The sequence below is a fragment of the Acomys minous genome (genome assembly GCF_964271855.1).
Source record: "Acomys minous genome assembly, chromosome: 16".
NCBI classification, from domain to species: Eukaryota; Metazoa; Chordata; class Mammalia; order Rodentia; family Muridae; genus Acomys; species Acomys minous.
In genome coordinates this window covers 77,307,893-77,328,221 of record NC_140498.1, presented here as the reverse complement: position 1 = coordinate 77,328,221, position 20,329 = coordinate 77,307,893, and the positions used below count along the sequence as shown (strand labels likewise).

At 44.7% G+C, this 20,329-nt stretch overlaps 1 protein-coding gene across 7 annotated transcripts in view; it reads right to left on the bottom strand.

The window, feature by feature from the left end:
• AUTS2 (activator of transcription and developmental regulator AUTS2) overlaps positions 1-20,329 on the bottom strand; it is a 1,106,846-nt gene that overhangs the window by 619,145 nt on the left and 467,372 nt on the right. For all 7 annotated transcript variants that reach the window (XM_084762546.1, XM_084762550.1, XM_084762548.1 and 4 more), the window contains one exon: positions 12,039-12,140. In XM_084762546.1, coding sequence (XP_084618672.1) covers positions 12,039-12,140 — 102 coding nt within the window. The remainder of the gene's footprint in view (positions 1-12,038; positions 12,141-20,329) is intronic.

Genomic DNA, 20,329 nt, shown 5'->3' with positions numbered 1-20,329 from the left:
ACAATTTATGGACCGAGCCATTTCTTCATCCCTAACCTTGAAATCCTGCCCCTCCTGCCCCCACCTCAGCAGTGTGGGATAGACAAGCATGGGGGGACTCAGGTCAAGTTTATTCAGGGCTGGGAATAGAACTAGGGCTTCGTGCATACTAGGCCCATTCTGCCAAGTGAGCTCAATTCTTAGCCATCTCTCCTTTTAGAATCGTTTATTTCAGTTTATGTGCATGCATGTTTCACCTGCATGTACATGTGTCCATCACGCCTGGTGCCCTCAAACACCTGAAGAAGGCACCAGATGCCCTGGAACTGGAGTTGCAGAAGGTTCTAGGCCAAAATGTGTGCGCTGGAAACTGAGCCCAGGTCCTCTGTAAACGCTCTGAACTGCTGAGCCATAGTTTTAGGGTTCCCACCCCTATAGAACTTTTACAAAACGAGGTTTGTGGCACTGAATAACTCTGATTTTAAACCTTGTAGAAAACTTTCAGAAAAACAAAACAAAACAAAACAACAACAACAACCTCTTTCCATCAACTATCCACAGAGCTGATATTCACTCCCTTTTCTTCCTCGGCCACATTTTTCTTACCACACGACAGTCCCTTTCCATGGCAGCTGAAACATTTGAACAGAAACAGCGTCTAGCAAAGAGACTTCTTCTGTTTGTCCAGTACTGTAGTCCCAAGGTTCTGGCTGTAGTGTTGTCACGGGCCAACAGGGAGCAGAAGTGAGTAGTGTGACGTTCCCAGGGAGGAGATTCCGTGTTAAGGATTCTATAACTCACCAGGCCTGTGTGGTGGCAGAGGCCTTGTACTCCCAGAACTTGGGAGGCAGAGGGAGGTGGATCTCCTCGAGTTCCAGGACAGTCAGAGCTACAATAGAGAGACTCTATCTCAAAACCAAACCAAACCAAACCAAACGCATAAAAAAAGATCCCATGACTCCAAATGTTTAAACTGCCTGAGGATGGAGAGGTAGAATGTTCCAGAACAGAACAAAGTTACTCTGGGCTATTTTTAATTCCTCTGAAAGCCATTCACTATCAATCTCTCTGTACAACCTAGCACTGTTGCATCCTTTGTGAGTGTGAAAACCTTTCAAGGGTATCCTTAGCAAACCGTCAACTTTTCTCAATCAAAAAGCAAACAATGTCATCACCGAGTCCTGTAATAGTTTTTCCGTACATGGTCTGTAACCTGTCTACCTGTGGTCCACAACAATAGATTTGGACGGTGTCTTGATTTATGACTTTACTTTTTTTTTTAACTATACAAATTTCATCCAAGTGATACTACCATGTCCCAACATGGTACCTACAGTGTCCTGAATCTGTCTTCCTGGGATATGCTCACTCATGCTTGAATTCACAATAAACTCTCTCCCTCTCCTTTTGAGGAAGAGCTGTGTTTTTCCCCATCGACACTGATATGTCTGTGTGAGGCGCTAACACTCTGCTACCCCAAAGGACCAGGAAAATGTCTTGTCTATTTATGCTTATTCTGAGTTCAAAAAAGAAAAATCTAAGCTGAAATTATCTGAAAATCTGAATCATTTTCCAAGTCAGAAACTATTTAAGTGCCCAATCAACAGACAACCATTGTGCCACAAAATAACGTTAGGCAATGTGTTTCCATAGCTTAAAATGTGGGCTGCTAGAAGGCTCTGCCTCATCATGTTGTAGGAGATCAGAAAGAAACCAAGACTTAGAAGAGGGCATATGTAGCGATACTCAATCCAGTTCCACAGAAACACTCAATGATGTTAATTTAAACTTTTTAATCTCTCCAGGCAATTAATTTCTTTACATTTATTTACTCTGTGTGTGTGTCTCTATTCGTGTGGAGGCATGCGTGTGCCATGGCTTTCTTGTGAAGAACAGAGGATAACTCTCAGGAGTTGCTTTTTCCTTTCTCCCAGTGGGTTCTGGGAATTGAACTCCAGTCCACGCACCTTTATTCTCTTTGTTATGTCTGCGGCTTTCCCTAGGTGATTTCCAATGAGAAGAAGGTGACTACCTTCCCGCTACGCCATGTCTAAAGACTCAAGGCATACTCTCATTCCAATTAGACAGCAAAAGTGCCCATACTTGAGAGAGAGAGAGAGAGAAAAAAAAGCTAAGTCCAACTCAGATTTGAAAAACTAAGCTGGCCATGGTGACTAAAAAGGGTAAAGGAGGAAGATCAAGTATCATATCTGAGGCAAACCTGAGCTACACTGTCCTGACTGAGCAAAGATGTCACTACTTCCTGAATTCAGCTCTACTCCAATCGCAAATATCACTCTGGCTGGGATTGCTGAAGGTCTTCCATAGATGGATGTTCAAGGGAGTCATGGGACCCTCCCCGGGCATGCAGGTATTTCACTCAAACAGCTGTGTGCCACTCTGCCCTAAGTGTCTACGTCTATGTCTATGCCCTCAGAGAAGTACATCAGCTGAGGAAGACTAGGGAGGGGATCTATCTATGTAGCCTTGAAATAGTCAACATCAGAGCTGGCTGTAGACCTTCTGCTAGGACTACTTTATAGTCACTCGTGTGTGTTCTTTGCCATAATCTCTCAGTCACTGTTTTGTAAGCAAGCCAAATAAACTCATTGGTTCCCTAGAGTGAACTGAACTTGGGTGGAATTATACCTTGGGTTGTAGATGGAACCTTTGGAGAAGAAATACATTATTTTCTTCCTTAGGGAAGGAATTTTAGACACAAAAGTAGGGGCAAATGCTTTTGAAATCAGCACTTAGGAGGCATACATAGGTAGACCAATGGTTTAAGGCCAGCTTGGCCTATAAACTTTAGTTCTTAGCCAACCAGGTCTACATAGCAAGGTGCTGTCCCCAAAACAATAAAAAGAGAAACAAAGAAAAAAAAAAAAGAGGAAAAAGGAGGAAAAAAAGAAAAGCAGCCCCCAGTTAAAAAAAAAAATGAGCTGTGTATTTATATCCATAAGATCGAAGGACAGTGTTAACTTTTTTCCTTTAAAGAAGTACCAAGTTTCCTTCACTTAAAAAACATGTGTGTAGCCCAGTTGGATGTGTGTAGCCCAGTTGGTTCATGAAGCTCCGGGGTCCATCCTCAGTAAATCAGTTACAAGAATCTAACCTGGGCTACATAAGACCCTCTCAGAACAAATATGAAATGAAACAATTTTTGCGATACTACCCAACATACCCATGTTTGGGCAAAAATTTCCATTCGCTAAATGAAAAGGGCTTTGTTTCTCAGAAACCTACCAATTCATTCGCATTTCCAATGAAGTGGGTAGAAAAGAAGCCTCGGAGGAGGTGGGTAAGGTGGGGGAGGGGGCATGCCATCAGAAGGGCCCGGGAGGAGGGCAGGACAGTCAGCAGGCCACTTCAGGGCTCCTTAAGCTATCTCCACTGTAGCCTGGTCTTGTCATCCTGCTGGGTGGAGGAGGGTGGGTGTGTCTGTCTGTCTGCCACCCGATCACAACCTTACCTATGTCTGCAAATTCTGTTCTTACTCTGAAAAGGGCAGCCTCCTGAGGGCTCCTTAGGAACACTCTCCGCCTCGGTCTCCAGCCACCACAGGCCAAGAGACAGTGATGGGAAACACAGCTGACGTACAGTTTCCAGGAGGGTGGAAGCTGCCCTTCAAAGTAGATATTCATTAAACACATATTCCGCTCTCCTCTCTGCTTCCAACCTGCCTTTTTCTACATCTCTGCCACTAAGCAGTCTTCAAAGCTGCTCATTAAACTCACGAAGTTAACATTTCTGTTTTAACAGCTGACCGACAACAGGGGATTTCAAAATTGATTATCCAGACTGGCGTGTTAGCTCAGCAGCTACTTTGACAATGCAACAAAATTGATTATCCATCTGTGGTGGTATAAATGAGAAATATCCCCCATAGACTGCAGTTTTTGAACACCTAGCCCCCAGGTGGTGCTGCTGTTAGGGGAGACTTAGGGGGTACGGCTTTTTAGGAAAGCATGTAGCTGGCAGTGGGGCCTGGAGGGCTGAAAGCTGTCACCCTACTTCCAGTTAGTGAGCTCTCAGCCCCACACTGACTGCCATGCCTCCCTGACAGGGTGGACTTCTATCCCTGTGCAATTGTAAGTCCAAATAAGCCCTTCCTTCTATAAGCTGGTCATGGTGTTTTATCACAGCCACTGAAAAGTAACTAATGCACCATCTAAAAACAGATTCGCTCCATCTATTACAGAGCCACACAGAGGACAACACTACTATTAAGGCTTTCCAAATACAGGATGGATGTGTACACTTCACTCCCTGGCAAGCATGTGCATTCTGACCTTGGGCTCCTTTAACCAGAGTTTCAGGTTTTTGTTTTTGTTTTTCACATCCTTGCAAACCACTAGCTACCTAAGACATCCTGCCTTCTGACCTTAATGCTATGCTGTTGTCCCCTGAGAGTGGACCATTTCCAGGAAAAACACAGCTCTCTTAGTTTCATGGGAGTTACATGAAGAAGATTAATGCACAGATTTTTCTGTTGTGTTTTTCTTTTAAAGATTTGTTATTATTTTTAACTAAGGGCATTTGTAGATGTATATGCAGTCCATAGATGCAGGTACCTGCAGTGTTGGCCATTCAGGTAGCTCTGAGCCACCGCACATAAGATTAGACAAACTGACCAAGACATAAAAAAATACTTTTACCAGGCAAAATCAATTCAAAACGGCACAAACTGGAGCTGGGCCTACGGCTCAGTTGGCACAGTTCTTCCCTAAGTTGCAAACCAAGTACTGCATGAGGGTAGTAGGTTGGTGCACACCTCACACTCGGGAAGTGTAGGTGAGAGGGCCAGAAGGTCAAGGCCATCCTGCAATATATAACAAGTCCAAGACCAGCCTTGTCTACCCTGTCTCAAAAAAAATACAGACGGAGTAACAACTTGTCACGTGACTCTCAACATCAAATCTGCAGCCCTCCTCTTCACGCCTTCTCGCCCAAATGCCCTTATTCTCAGGAGGCTTTCTGGCTTTGTTGCCTCAACTCTCACTCCCACCTGCATACAAAAGAGCAAAGACGATGTTTCAAGCTCCAAATTTTAGCCCCCGGTTATCCAGGGCCGAGCTGTTTTGATCTGTAAAGCTCCTCCATTGTGGCTGAACTTCCATCATTCCTAAACACTGGTTTCCAGAACTACAGAGAATCAGATCTCTACACTTCTGCCTCCCCACCTCTCAGCTAAACCAGACCGCCACGCCAACCATGAACAAGTCATGTCCAACACGTGGTGCGCCTCTGAACGCTGTCAGAACGGAACCCCCCCCCCCACCCTGCCACGTGGGCCTACGCTCTTCTTAGAGCCCCCGTCGTGCTATGGTCTGCCTGTCTGCAACTTAATTAATAAATTTCTTACCCCCCGCCCCCAAAAACAATCTGCCTCAGTGTCCCCCTTGGACCTAAAACCTAAAGGTTTTAAACAATTATTTTCACATCTTAAATTGAGTTTTAACTAACAAGCTATTATATGAGTTTAAAAGTATCTACCTCATTCCAGACCCGCCCCCCCCCACACACACACACTCCATACTCAAAACAGGACTTGAGACAATTAACTTTCTGTGTCAATATGATCAGGCAATGGGGTGCCTGGATATTTGAATCCAACAATATTAAACTGTGCCTTAGAGGACTTTCAGGGTTAAATCTATAGATTTAGGACGTTCAGGAAAGCAGACAGCCTGTCGTAAGGTAGACAGACTACATTTAGTCTCAGGCCTAAGGAAAGTGCAGGCTTCGCCCTTTTTTAGGCAGAAGGGATTCCTGCTGACTGCCTCCTAACTAGGGTGTCATTCCTCACCTGGTATCAGCAGCAAGGAAACTTCCTGAGTTTCACATGTGCCAGCCTTCCAAGGAGATGTTCATTTCTAGCTCACCAGCTGTAGATCTTGGGGTTTCTCAATCTCTGTCTTGTAAGTAAGTTCATTTGCTGGTCCTGCTCTTGTTTGCATCTGTGTCTCTGGGGAATGCACATCAGTACAACGATCCTATCAGAACACAGGATCTCTCTCTTTCTCTTCTATTTGTAACAGATGCTCACGATCTGTTATCTGAGGCTTTGTTCCGTTTACTTAAAATTTCAAGTTCAGTCCCCAAGTTTTGACAACTTCCTCAATTATAAAATTTTGTATAAATCAGAAGCAACACTTTCCCCCTTGAACAACTCCTCATGAATATTTATAAGTTCAATTATTTCCCTTTAGATTTTTCCTTCGTGACTAATCTAAACGAGTTATGATGTCTCGTTGATGAAGACAGTCTCGAAGTCCTGTGGCCAATTATACCCTCCTTGGCAACATGGTTTGGGAATACTTAATATAGAAAACCCAAGCCCACTGGGTTGTTTAAGCTTTGCCCAATGAGTCAACTCTTCCAACTACAGCAAATCTGTGTTTTGTTTTCCTTTTTCTTCCTTTTTTCTTCTCTCTCTCTCTCTCTCTCTCTCTCTCTCTCTCTCTCTTTCTGAATCAAAAAAAAAAAAAAAAAAAAAAAAAGGCAAAGCTGGAACAACAGGATGTCTTGATTAGCCTCACTTGAGACTAAGCCTCCAATGTCTAAGAGTCTACAAATACCACCAAAAAGAATGAAAATCTGCAGAGAATTTTACCTTAGCTGAAAACTCTGTAGTGAGTATTGCTGACTAACAGGGACCAAATACACTCCCCAAACTAATGCCACTAGAAGAAAAGAGAAAGAGGAAGAGAATGAAAAATATGCAAAAAGTGTGGGTTTTGCTTGTTTGTTTTTTGATTTTTTTTTTTGGCTACCAGGCAACAGGTGGTATAGACAGACTTATCTCAGAGAAGAAAAGCAAACTTAAATGCAGTCTAGGAGGGTGGCTCAGTAGGTAGAATGCTTGCCTATTGTGAACAAAGCTCTCAGTTCCACCCCAGCACGGCATAAACCAGGCATGAAGACACACACCTGCACTGGGGAAGTGGCGGGGGTGGGGGCAGGAAAATCTAGAATTCCAGGGCATCCTTGGCTACATAGTGAGTTCCAGGCTAGCCTCGGCTACAAAAAAGACAATCTTCCCAGATTACTGCTGAAGAAGTTACTGTGTGCACTTGGCACACTGGGTGACCCATTTGGAGCCCATGAGGGTACTAGAGTTGAGAAGGCAGAATTAAGAATTTGAGACAAGATGGTTGCAGTTCATGAACCTGAAGATTGAGAGGAGCAAAAGCCAGTAAGGAGCGTTGTGACCTCCGCTTCAGTTCCTGCTGTCTCCAAGTTCCTTGAGTTCCCTTCTTAATGCTATAAACTATAAAGTAAAAGAAACCCTTTCCTTCCCTAGTTGCTTACGGTCATGGTTTCTTATCACAGCAACAGAAAGCAAACTAAGATGCTATTACAACGCCAGTGTATTTGCTGTGCTTGCCTATATTCCTTTGTATGTATACCTCATATTTGTATAAATACCACATGTTTCTTCTGTTCATTCTTCTGCTGATGGATAAACAGGTTGGCCTTACTGTTTGGCTGCTGTACAGAGTCTCAGAACTCAATACAAATTCTCATTTTTTTTTATTCTCTTAGGTGTATGTTGAAAAGCAGACCTACCTATGGGTCATAGGTCAACTTTACATTTTAACCTTCAGAGTAACTCCCAAACTGTTTTCCTCAGTGGCCATTACCATCTTATACTCTTGTCAGAAACACATGGGTGTTTCAATTCCTCCAGGCAACTGACATTTATTATGTATTTATTTATTTATTTTATTGTATTGTAATAATCCGAGGAGTAGTAAATTGATTCTCATCTCATCTGCTCTTCTTTTTAAGATTTTTATTTTTAATTGTGTGTATATGGGGGAAGGGTGCATGCAGATTAAGTCCAGGTGCCCTCTGAGACAAAAGAGGACACGGTATGACCAGGAACAGAAGTGAAGCTGGTTGTAAATACACTAGATGGGCGCTGTAAATCAAACCCAGTCCCCGGCAAGACCACAACACGTTCATAATCACTGAGCTATCTCCCCAGGCCCCTCATTTTGGTTTTTGATTTGCTCCTCTAGTGACTAAGGACTTTGGGAATCTCCTCACGCGTGGAGCAGCCGTTGCTCGCGCAGCTGTTTAAGAACCCAGCGTGACTGTAAGAGCAGGCTGTCCTGTTCCTGTTGAGATACAGGCGTGTTCTGCACACTCCGCGTGATAAGCACCTGTCAGTTCAGTTACGCGGTTTCCAGGCATTTTCCCTTCCTGCTTATTGTCTCTCGGTGTGGCGCTTTTAACAACCCAAGTGGAGGATCACGGCCCCAACCGATTCATCTGGTTTCGCCTATGCCTTTCATGGGTTCAGACTTCTAGGTCTGTGTTAACTGGTCCACTTTGGGTTCACTTCTGGCTATTCTGTGAAGAGGCTGCAGTTTAATCCTGTGAACGTTATAAGGGACAAAGCACCCAGCCATCAGTGATGATCCTGAATTAACCAGGCTTCCACACGCTGAGCCAGCCATTCTCAAGCCCGTGACTATGGGAAGAGATCCCTGCCTACAATCCCAGAATTTAACAGGGCTGAGGCAGGAAGATCAGTGGTTCAAGGTCACCCTTGGCTAGCAGGCAAGTTTTACCACCTCAAAAGAGCTAAATAAGCATTAAATATTTGGAATTTAGGCCAGTGCAGTAAAATGATTGTATAATTCTATCACAAAAAAATAACAGGGTTTCTCTGTGTAGCCTTTGCTGTCCTGGACTCACTTTGTAGACCAGGCTGGCCTCAAACTCATAGAGACCCGTGCACCACCATGCCCAGCTAAACCTAGCATTATTATACACAGAATTACATTCACAGGCAAAGACAGTATTCTTTATTTAATATCATATTGAGGAACACTGTAAAAATAATAGTTTTCCTTAATCCCATTAATTTTTGTAAGAATTCAAAGTTCCACATACTAAACAATAAATTTTCCTTGGACATGTAAGAAGAGAGTTGTGTTGTGGGTTAACACAGGAAAATGTAGCATTATCGAACAGCAATATTACCACATGGAAATGTGTCAAAGTGATGCATTTAATAATATGGAATGGGTCAGAGTAATCCAGTATCACCGTATGGAACAGGTCAGAGCAATGTAGTATTATCAGAACGGGTCGTGTGGAGGTTTGAATACAAACGGCCTCCCTAGCATCACATATTTAAATGCTTAGTCACTAAGAAATGGAATTGTTTGAAAGGATTAGAAGGATCAGGAAGTACGACCTTACTAGAGGAAATGTGCCATGAGGGGTGGGATTTGAGGTTGCAAAAGGCCACAGCAGGCCCAGTGTCCCTCTGTCCCTCTGCTCTGTCTCTCTGCTTAAGGATCAGGACATAGCTCTCAGCTACACCTCCAGCACCATGCCTGACTGACATCATGATAACTGAGCCTCTAAAACTGTAAGCAAGCACCTAATTAAATGCTTTGTCCTGGTCCTGGTGTCATTTAACAGCATTAGACCAGCGACTAAGAAAGACAGAGTAATGAAGTATTTTCCTGTGAAATGAGACAGGATAATGTAGCGTCATCAGATGGATTGGCATGATGTAATGTAGCATCATATGGAAAGGATTAGGATAATGCAATTATTACCCTGTGGAATGAGTCAGGGTAATTTACTATCATATAGAACGGAGATAGTTTGGTTATCTGCAGCCTTTTGTTTTAGTGGACATTAGTAGAAAAAGTTTGAAGTACAGAATCTTAACATATATGTATATATACATGTATATATACAACTATATGTGCGCGCGCGCACACACACGCGCACACACACACACACACACACACACACACACACACACGCTTTTTGTTTTACTTTCTTTTCTCCCTTTTTGGGATACTGGCCAAAGGCTCAGTGTATTTTCCCTGCCTCCCTGGGCTTTCTCACTGTTTCCTTGAAACCTGTCTCTCCTTTAATCCATGTGGCTGCTTATACACCGCATGGCTTTCTGTCTTCCTTTGCCTTCTCCTGGCAGTGTAAAGGCCCGTCTGGCAGGAATCAATAGATCCTAATGAGACACTTGTGCTCCCCTCTTTGGCCAACAGACTATTGGAAGAACGGACCCCATGAGATTAGAATTTCCCCAGTAATCTCCTTCTGGGAATAGAAAAGTCTATAAAGCCCGCAGGGTAGCTAGAGGAAGAACTTGCTTGCCGGAAGGGAGACTGACAGGTCAGGTGACCTTGCAGGAGAGACCGGTAGCAAAAGACAGTGGGAAAAGGGAGACTACACCTGGCTAGACGGCTTCATTATCCAGATCACTTACCTTCTACCTACATCTCACGTTCAAGGGTTTGGAGGTGTTGCAGGATCTTTTTGTCCCTCTTCTCAATGCTGTCATGTCAGACACATTTCCTTATTACAATGTTCATTCTTAATTTGGCTCTTCTTAATTGGCTTAGCAGAGAATAGGCGACTGAACCTGGCTTGTTAGGGCATAGGCCTTCACCCCTAAGTCTGGTTACAGCAGCTACAGAGATGTACATCTTGTCTGCTGTGTTGTTTTTCTCTTAAAGTCTAATAAAAGTGCCCTTGAGATGCGTTTTAATTCCCTACCTAACTTCGTTTATTAAGGAGACTATGAACCCAAAAGGAAGACCTCAGTTTTTTTTGTTTTGTTTTGTTTTGTTTTTTGGGTAACACAGGACAGGGTGTGTGTGTGTGTGTGTGTGTGTGTGTGTGTGTGTGTCTATGTCTATGTGTCTGTCTGTCTGTGTGTATGTCTATGTGTCTGTCTGCCTGTGTGTATGTCTATGTGTCTGTCTGTCTATATGTATGTCTATGTGTCTGTCTGTCTGTGTCTGTATCTGTGTCTGTGTCTGTGTCTCTGTGTCTGTGTCTGTGTCTATGTGTCTGTGTCTGTGTGAGTAGGACAGGGGTCTGGCCTGCAGGGTGGATCTAGAGGAAGACAGGCACATCTGGAGCCTTGGTTGTTCTTTTTTTTTACAAGGTTTCCCAAATAGAAATATGTTAGGAAATCTAGTAATAATTCCCACTCTTGCCAAGTGTCTGACTGGACAGACAACCCACCCTAACAGAGGAAAACAGAGATGTAACCAGATCCCAAGGTGTAAATTTATTACGGTCTTGGCATAGCCACATGATGTCATCTTGCAGGTATGATAGTGCCTGACAGCTGTCCTGAGAAAAATACCACCAGTTCTTCTGGCTTTATTTATTTGGTGTATTTATGTGATCTGGGTGAGTGAGCCTGACATACTATACACAGGTAGATGTCAGAGAACAAATTTCAAGAGTTGGTTCTCCTTCCACCTTGGCGGTTTTAGGAATCCAACTTGTTTCTTCAGCCTTGCCAGCAAGTGCCCTTACTACTGAGCCATTTCTCTGGTCTATCTCATTTCTCACCTCCACTGTATATTTTCCCATGTTTATGTTGTGTGCTCATGGGTGCGTTCACAGTTGCGGCAGTTCTTGTGCCTGTGGCTATGGAAGCGCACCCGACAGTGACTGCCTATCTCGCTTATGGATGTGAATGGGTGTCTCACCTGTGTGCATAGCTCACAGAAGCTAGGATTCCCTGGAATGGAAATTTCAGATGATTGTAAGCTGCCATGTGGGTGCTGGGAGTCAAACCCAGGACCTGTGGAAAAGCAGGCAGTGGTTTTATCCAGTCAGTCTTCTCTCCTGCTCCTAATCTCTATTCACGGAGGCAAAGTTTCTTACCGAGCCCTGGGCAGGCTGTTGTGGTTAGGATACTGAGCCAGCTGTCTCCACCTCTTTAGCCCTGAGATGCCTGGTAGGATCCTATGCTGACTGGCATTTCCTTGGGTTCTGGGATTCTGAACAATGTTCTCAGGCTTTTCCAGCAAGCACTTAACTCACTCCGCCATCCCTGAAACCCCATAATTTGTTAAAATACAGTTTAGGTCAACCTACATTTTGGAATGACAAAATAACAGAAAGACACAAACACATACACCAAGAAATCACTCCTAACCATGTTCCTGCAAATGTTTCATCTGAAAGGAAGGCATGAGCTTTGCACCAAGAGTGCTGCATGGTGGTGGTCCAGGAGGTGTCTGATGCATTTTAAGCAAACTTACGTCACTGAGCCTCTCGCGAGAGCTGCTCCGGTGGAAACCCTTGGATTCTCCGCTAGCGCTTTCGCTGTCACTGTCCCTGCAGCTGTTCTGTCCTGGCTTGAGCTGAAGGTAACAGAGAAAAAGCAAAACAGGAGAAAGTCAGACGTGTTCACACACATACGCTTCCTGGCTCATGGTATTTGAACCCTGAGCCTTGCCAGTTTCATTTTCTGATCTTCAAGTCATGGTATTCCGTTGAAACTTATACAAAGTTTTCCTGTGAGTGTATATGTTTGAGTGTGTGAGCGTGTGTGTGTGTGTGTGTGTGTGTGTGTGTGTGTGTGTGTGTGTATGTATCTCTGTGTGTGTGTGTGTGTGTGTGTGTGTGTGTGTGTGTGTGTGTGTGGACTCACACATGAGTGCAGGTCTATATGGAGGCCAGCAGAGGGCACCAGATCCCCTGCAGTTACAGGCGGCTGTTGTGAGCTGCCCAATGGATGTGCTCAGAACCAACTTCAGGTCCTTTGTTAGAACAGTTCCTGCTCTTAACTACCTCTCCAGACCCATGTATTTGCGTTTTTGTTTCTCTTGGTTTTTTTACACATGATAATCAGGTATCCCAGAAGATTCAAAATTCACCATGTAATACTTTTGTCTCTATTCCCCCCTTTTTAACACCCTATCTATCTATCTACCTATCTACCTATCTATCTATTCATTTATTTGTTGTCTTTTTCAGAGGATCTCATGTGGTTGAATGACCTAGAACTCATTATGAATCTGAGGGTAACCGTCAACTTTCCTCCATGCAGGCATCAAGCATTACTACACCTGGGCTATGCAGTGCTGGGGGTTGAACATGGGGGGCCTTGTGCACACTAAGCAAGCACTCTACCAGGTAAGCCATCTTCCTAGTCTTGTGGCATGGTAGCCTGACCGGCCTTCAGACCGCACTGAGGTTCATCTCCCCGACAAAGGCAACATCCCCTAACCCCCCCCCGAATGGAGCATTCTGACTTGCACCATCTCAATAAAGCCACTTTTTATATTATTATTACCTTCTTCCAACCCCCCCCCCCCTTTTCCCAGGAAGTCTTCTATAACAGAGCTCAAAAAATAGTGCCTACTTTACTTTCTATCCTCCTGAGCCCTCTGTGGACTGCATTTTGTACCAAACTAATGTGAAATTTACTAATTCTGCCCTAATTTGAGTGCAAGCTGCCTGGGGTGTTATAGGTCAGAACGGCCTCTTTTCAAATGTTCGCCTTCTCACTCTTTGCAAAGCAATGGCTCGGGGGCTGGGATGTATCTCAGTAGGAAGGTTGTACTACCACACCAAACCTTTATCTTATCGAGTGAGCTTCATCCCGGCCCTATGAATTACAATACATTAAAAGACATTACTTTTATTTGTTTGTGTATGTGCACATCACGAAGAAGGTACCCACACCTCAATGTGTTTATAGAGGCCAAAGGATAACTTGTGTGACTCAGTTCTCTGCATCAACCATGTGGGTTCCAGGAAGGAAACATGGGTCTTTAGGATTGGTGGAAACTGCCTTTTCCAGCTGAGCCCTCTCGCCCACCTTCATTCTTAGAGTGCAAGAAACAGTCCTGTTGTTGCCAGCACTCATACGGACAGCCAAGCCTGCGTGTGGACCATGTGCCCTGATGTACAGACAGCATCAGTACTCTTAGTCTTGACTGGCAATATAGTTCACCCATAGGGATAACTGCACCAAAACCCAGGGTTCGGTCCTCTGCATTTCAGAGACCCTGCATGGTAACACACACACACCTGTCATCCCAGTGCTGGGAAGAAGAGGCAGGGCTAATGATAGTTCAAGGTCATCCTTGCTACACAGTAAGCTCAAGAGCAGCCTGGCATACATGAGGCCCTGTCTCAAAAAAAAAAAAAACAAAAAACAAAAAAAACAAAAAACCAGACAAGACAAGATGTATTATTTAAACTAATTCTTTCTTAATGGACAGAAAGAACCATTTCCACTCTGGGATGAAGAAACACCAAACACTGAGCTCAGAGTTAGCCAAAACCTAGGGCCCAAACTCGTGATTCCATTGCTGTCTGCTAACTGCCTGAACACACAGGGCCCAGTTAGAGGTTCACACAGAACACACAAGTCACGATTCTGCAGTTTATTACGATTCCCTTTGTATTTCAGTACATCTGGGGTGATGTCTGATCTTGTGGACTTTCAACTCCCCAGAATCCACACGGGTAGAAGGAGAGAAACTGTTCCTGCAAGGCGTCCTAGAGCCACCACGAGCGCCCACACGTGCTCACAAATAAGCAACGGTGATTGAAAGAAGAGAATATAAAGAATATTCCTAATATCAACCAGCTTTGTAAAACCCAGGCGTTGCAACTAGCCCCTTTTCCATGCTTCTCCACAAAAGGGGAAATGGTTTTATAACAAGGCTCACGACAGACTTCAGAGGCTCCAATGTCAATTATCTGACTAAATGTTGATCTGGGCTGAGGGCAGAACAGAAGGAGAAAGGCGAGGAATCCGCTTGCTTGCGGTCCCAAAGGCCCTGACGGCAAACACACTTAAGTGAATTCTGTTTGGAGAACCGTACATAAAATCCACCCACCCCTCCACCCCCAACCACCTCCCCAGCCCCCACCCCGGGGCTACCCCTTTTTCCTCCAAAGCCTGGCTCAAGTTTAAAGGAAACTTAGGATTTTAAGCTGTCAGCCAGCTCAATATTTCAAAGACACGGACTGACTACCCTGAGCACTAAAGCTAAACCACAAGATTTCAGCGACGACGTGCTCACCCCTAATCCCGCAAATATATTTTCAAGCTGGTATTTTCGGCTGCAACCAAGGGATCATTTCGGGGGTGGGGGCGGGGGGGACGGGACTAGTGTAAGTAGCTGAGAAGTTGTAATCCTTCGCCTGGAATTCCTAGCTATTACCTACAAGCAGGAGACGCCACAAAGGCCAGGTGCGGGCTTAAACGTTTAAAGACCAGAGAAAAATCAATCCGCTTGCATTGATTTGTCCCAACATCTATGGTGGCCAGTGCAGGAGAGCTTTTGCTGTAGCACGGACAGTGAGAAATCTGCCTAGCGTGCTTTACATTCTTGTGAGGGCCCGTTCTCTAACTCCACTGGCGGCACCTGAACTAGACCAAAGTAAACAACATGAGGGCGGGAGTATCTGGCACCGGGTGGTGGTAATTTTATCAACACAGTTATCTTTTATAAAACATAAGACGCAGAGTTTTCTTTTCATTAGATTTCGTCGTGGAAAATGCGATCTCTGTATAGGATCACAGTGATCTTGGGAGCGTGTCAACTGTTATTAAAGGCGGGAATGGTTAATCTTCATTGTCAACTTGCTGGGATTTAGAACTGGGGGCCAAGCCCGTGAGCATGCCTGCGAGGAGTTGCTGGACTGCGTTAACTGAGTTAGGGAGTCCTACCACGAATACAGTAACACCAGCCACAGAATGAATAAAAAGAAAAATGAGACGGGGCTGGTGCGATGGCTCGGTTGGTACAGCGCTTGGCATGCAAGCACGAGGACCTACAGTTGGATCTGAAGCGAGGCACGGGACACGCCCTTCCAATTCCAAGGCTATGGATGCAGAGCTGGGAGGATCACTAGGATTGGCTGGATAGGCAGCCTCCCCAAACCAGCAGGTTCTGGGCTCAGTGAGAAAAGGAGAGGGGGAGAGAGAATAAACAAGAAAACTCTGCAACTAGAGAGATGGCTCAGAGTTTGAGAGCCCTAGGTGCTCTTCCAGAGGTCCTGAGTTCAATTCCCAGCAATCACATGGTGGCTCCCAGCCATCTATAATGAGATCTGGTGCCCTCTTCTGGTCTGATGGTTCATATGCAGGCAGAATACTGTATAAATAATAAATAAAATCATTTTTTTTTTTTAAGAAAAGAAAACCCTGACCATTGTTTTGGTGACGTACCTATAAACATTTAAGGTCAGTGACTTGGACACTGTTAGTCTCTCAGAAAATGAAAATTACAAAACTGCTTTTACTTGGCCAACAGATACATGATTCAGCATTTAAAGTGGTTCGATGGACTTCAGAGTATTGAAAGGGTGTCGGGTTAATAAAATGAGGGGAGGCAAATGAGCCAAAATCAATCTCACTGTAATAGTTGTGAACATAAACAAGAAGGGATTAGGCAAGCAGCACTATCTGACTGATTCTGACAACTACTAGCAGGTAGGGCGGAAGTTCCAGCACGCATCGGGGATCACAGAAACACAGTACAGGAAGTGCACAACTTCCATAACAAGTATGGTGTAGAGACACAGCTCCTACCCCAAAGGGAGCGAGACACAGTTCATTCCAGAGCCAAGTGTGGCTGACCACAGGCTGAACACAGCCTGTTCCATGTTCGGGTTCCGTGTTCCAACACGGTTAAACAGTTTGATGAAGATTTTATTGGAACAGAACAAAGAAGGTGGAGACGCAAAGCACTTTCCAAGTACACTTGGTGGAAGCCTCAAGTAGATGCGTTAGAGCAAAGCAGAGAAATCTCAACTATTGGCCTAGGATGTCTTCCGAATGGGTCCTTAGTGTTGATTGGTAGAAACGAGAGATATGTTTGTACATTCCAAAGGATTTACCTAGTGCTCGGAAATACCTTAGAGAGGACGCGCAGGAGAGAAGTCAGTGGCCACTGAGGAGGCAAGAGATGGCCCAAGATGATTTGGCTCTGGACTTACAACACCGCCACCTCTCCACGCGGCTGAAGTTCTAATCAGCTAAGCAGAGGGTTCAGCAGAAGCTGCCGTTTTTTCCAGACACTTCCCTTCACACAAGCGGATTCAAGATAAACAAAGAAGGGAAGAAAGAGCTGAAAAGTCAGGCGAGACACCTCCGCAAAGAGTGGAATATTGCTAAACTTACAGATAATTAAGACTAGCTAAGTTCTGATATTAAGGAAGTTGGGGTTTTATGTTTGTTTTTGTTTCTGTTTGTTTGTTTTGGTGTGAAGTAAAAAGCTACAGACTTTTAGATGCACATTTGCAACATTTATGAATGGGATCCCTTGGTGTGTGGGCTGCACTTCTCAAACACATCAGGAGGTAAGGGGAGCAGGCCCTCTGAAGGAGGACAGGTGGATGGGAGTATCTAGGACTTAACTGTTGAGGTTGCACCATCAAGTTTCACTATCATCTCTGCTTCCATACTGAGTGTGTGTGTGTGTGTGTGTGTGTGTGTGTGTGTGTGTGTGTATGTGTGTGTGTGCGCGCGCTCAGGGTCTCAAACTCACTATGTCACCAAGGATGATCCTAAACTGATGATCTACTCACCCAAAACACCACAAGGGCTGGGATTAAAGCTATGCAGCACAATGTCTGTGGGGTATGAAAAGCTTTTAAAATCTAGTACAATCAAAAAAAATTTTTTTTGTATAATCATCTAGTGTACAGAAAACACATTAACTCACTGTCTCACCCTGTTTTAAAGATTTCTTTTGCTATCATGTGTATGTGTGTGCATCCAGCTGTATGTCTGAACACGTCCACATGGGTACCTATGGAGGCCAGACGAGGGGTTTCAGATCCCCCAAAGCTGGATATACAAGCAGTTGGGAACTACCTACCTAATATAGGTGCTGGGCACTGAAATTCAGTCCTCTGGAAGAGGAACATGCATTCTTAACTCCTGAGGCATCGCTCCAGCCCCATGTCACTTTTAATCCAGAAACCGAGAGTACATAGAATGTGTTATGATATAAAATACTTGGGTTGTCAGCTATCAAAAATTGTATGATATGAACGTTGACACCAAGTTTCTTTCCAACTTGCCATAGTTTTGGATTGAGTTCATTTCAAATCAGATCAAAAATAAAAAGTCTCATTACAGTGAGGGCTCATCCTCCGTCCACAGCTATGTTTTTTAAGTTATGTAGTATTCAACTCGTCATCGATGAAGGGCCATTTGATGGCAAGCTGCATCACCCCTGTGGAGACAGAGTGCTGTGATTCCTGTTACAAGTTCTGTGATGGATCCTTTTTCAAAAATTGAAGACGTTTTAGTATAGGGAGGTTACAATGTAGGTTCTAGGATGTCAAAATGTAGGCTCTAGGATGTTTCTGATACTTTGTTATAGAATTCTACCTCCCCAAAATACATTAAGTACAGACCCAAACCTCAGTACACCAGATGGGGGACTTTACTTATTGGAGCAGTAAGATTCAAAGATGGCCGCTGGGGTGGCACTCCGGGGTAGCACTGTGTCCTCCAAACTTCCCTTGGTGGGAGTTTAATCATCGGAGCGATACTTTTGAAAAGTGACGTTATGGTTTGAGTGACATGTGTCACCAATAATCTCTCATATTTGAACACTTGGTCACCGCTTGGCTGTACTATTTGAGGAGATAACGCAACCGTGAAGAGGTAGAGCCGTGAGGGAGGAGGCGTATCACTTGATGTGCCTCTGAGGGTTCATAGCATCTCCTAACTTCCCTTTCTCTTTCCCTGCTTCCTGATCCTGTAGCCATGTCTTCTCCATCATCTGGACTCCACACTCCTCTGTCTCTGTAATCCAAAAATGAACCCTTTTCTCCTTAAGCTGCCTTTTGGTCACAGCACGGCACGTTAGCAAGGCAATGGGAAAGTAACTAATGCAGGTGGCAAGGGAGCGAGGAGGGCTCTTCACGGATGGAATAACCTCACCCACAGCCTGATTGATACAGTTACTGCTGGAGTGCGCATGCTGCAAGGTCAACCCCTTCAGCCCTCTGTTCTCTTCATGGCTTGCTCTCATTCACTTCCACATGTTAAGACATAACCGAGGGCCCTCACCAGTCACTATCCCCGTGCTCCGACACTTCCCGCCCCCGCAGAACCATGAGTCTAATAAGCATCCATTGATGGCTATTACTCTGCTTTACGGAATAACTCGCCCCGCCCTCCCCCTCTCGGTTTTTCACAACAGGGTGTCTCTGTGTAGCCTTGACTGTCCTGGACTCACTTTGTAGACCAGGCTGGCCTCGAACTCTGTTATTACTTTACAATAGAAGAAAACAGACTAACACCAGCACATAAGAGGAATCTATTCTGACCAGTGTCCCAATAAGATGAAACTGGAGCAGCCTTGGGAGAGATGCCAGGATCCTCAAACACAGAAGAAGAGGCCATGCGAGGGCACTTGAAGAAGACAGTCCCCTACAAGACCTGCAGAGAAGCCCACAGGATAGCCAGCCAAATGGGAAAAACCTTGGAATTTTCCCTTCGATTTTATTTTTTTTCTTTTTGGAATCCTAGGGATGGAGCTCTTACATGGGCCAGGCAAGCTTTTTTTTTCCACTGAGAAGTATCATGAGCTTCAACATTGGAATGCCAGCCTCCTGAGCATGAAAATGTAAAATCCTCCTGAGATACAGACTGTGTTATTTGTTACAGCACTGCTATCGCTCGCGGATGGAGGCAACCCTTCTCTTTAGGAGAGAAACAGCTGGGTGTCATTCTTCCAGTCATAAAGGATAAGAGAAGAAAACAAAACAAACAAGCCTAGCTAACTGTACATTTCTTTTCTTTTTGTACTTGAAAGGCATGTCACCTTTCTCTCCCTGTTTGACCTACACCAATGAGGCTTTTATCCCTCCATTGCCCTAAGACTGCTTCCATCAAGTCCCTCAACATGTGGTGGCGCACACCTTTGATCCCAGCACTCGGGAGGCAGAGGCAGGCAGACAGCTGTGAGTTCGAGGCCAGCCTCGCCTACAAAGTGAGTCTAGGACAGCCAAGGCTACACAGAGAAACCCTGTCTTGGAAAAAAACCCATAAATAAATAAACAAAGTTCCTCAACATTATGCCAAAGGCATTTGCTAGTGCTCAGAGCACTAATCTAGCACTCCGCCTAATCTGTTAAAAGTAAAATCAAGTCAAGTAATGATAAATAAAATCTGTCTGTCTCCCCCTACGCTACTTAAATGACACCAGTAACCAGGCTGTAGTTGAGAATTCTATTCCCTGGCGCGGACCGTCTCAGTCGGGTATAGGTCCTTGGGGCGGGAGAGAACCTATACCCGATTGAGAAGGTACATGGCAATTCTCCTTGTTTGTTTTTGTCTTGTGATTTGAGACAGGGCCTCATGTAGCTCAGGCTGGTGTCAACTGGCTAATTTCGTCTTGATCCGCTTGTCCTCCTGACTTTAGTTTGTGAATGCAGGAACTGTAGGCGTGCACCACCACACCCAGGTTGTGAGGTGCAGTGGACGAGACCCAGGGCTTCATGTGCCCACAGCACCGAGTCCCATCCCTGACCTTGAACTGTAGCAATGTAGAAGACCATTCCCTAG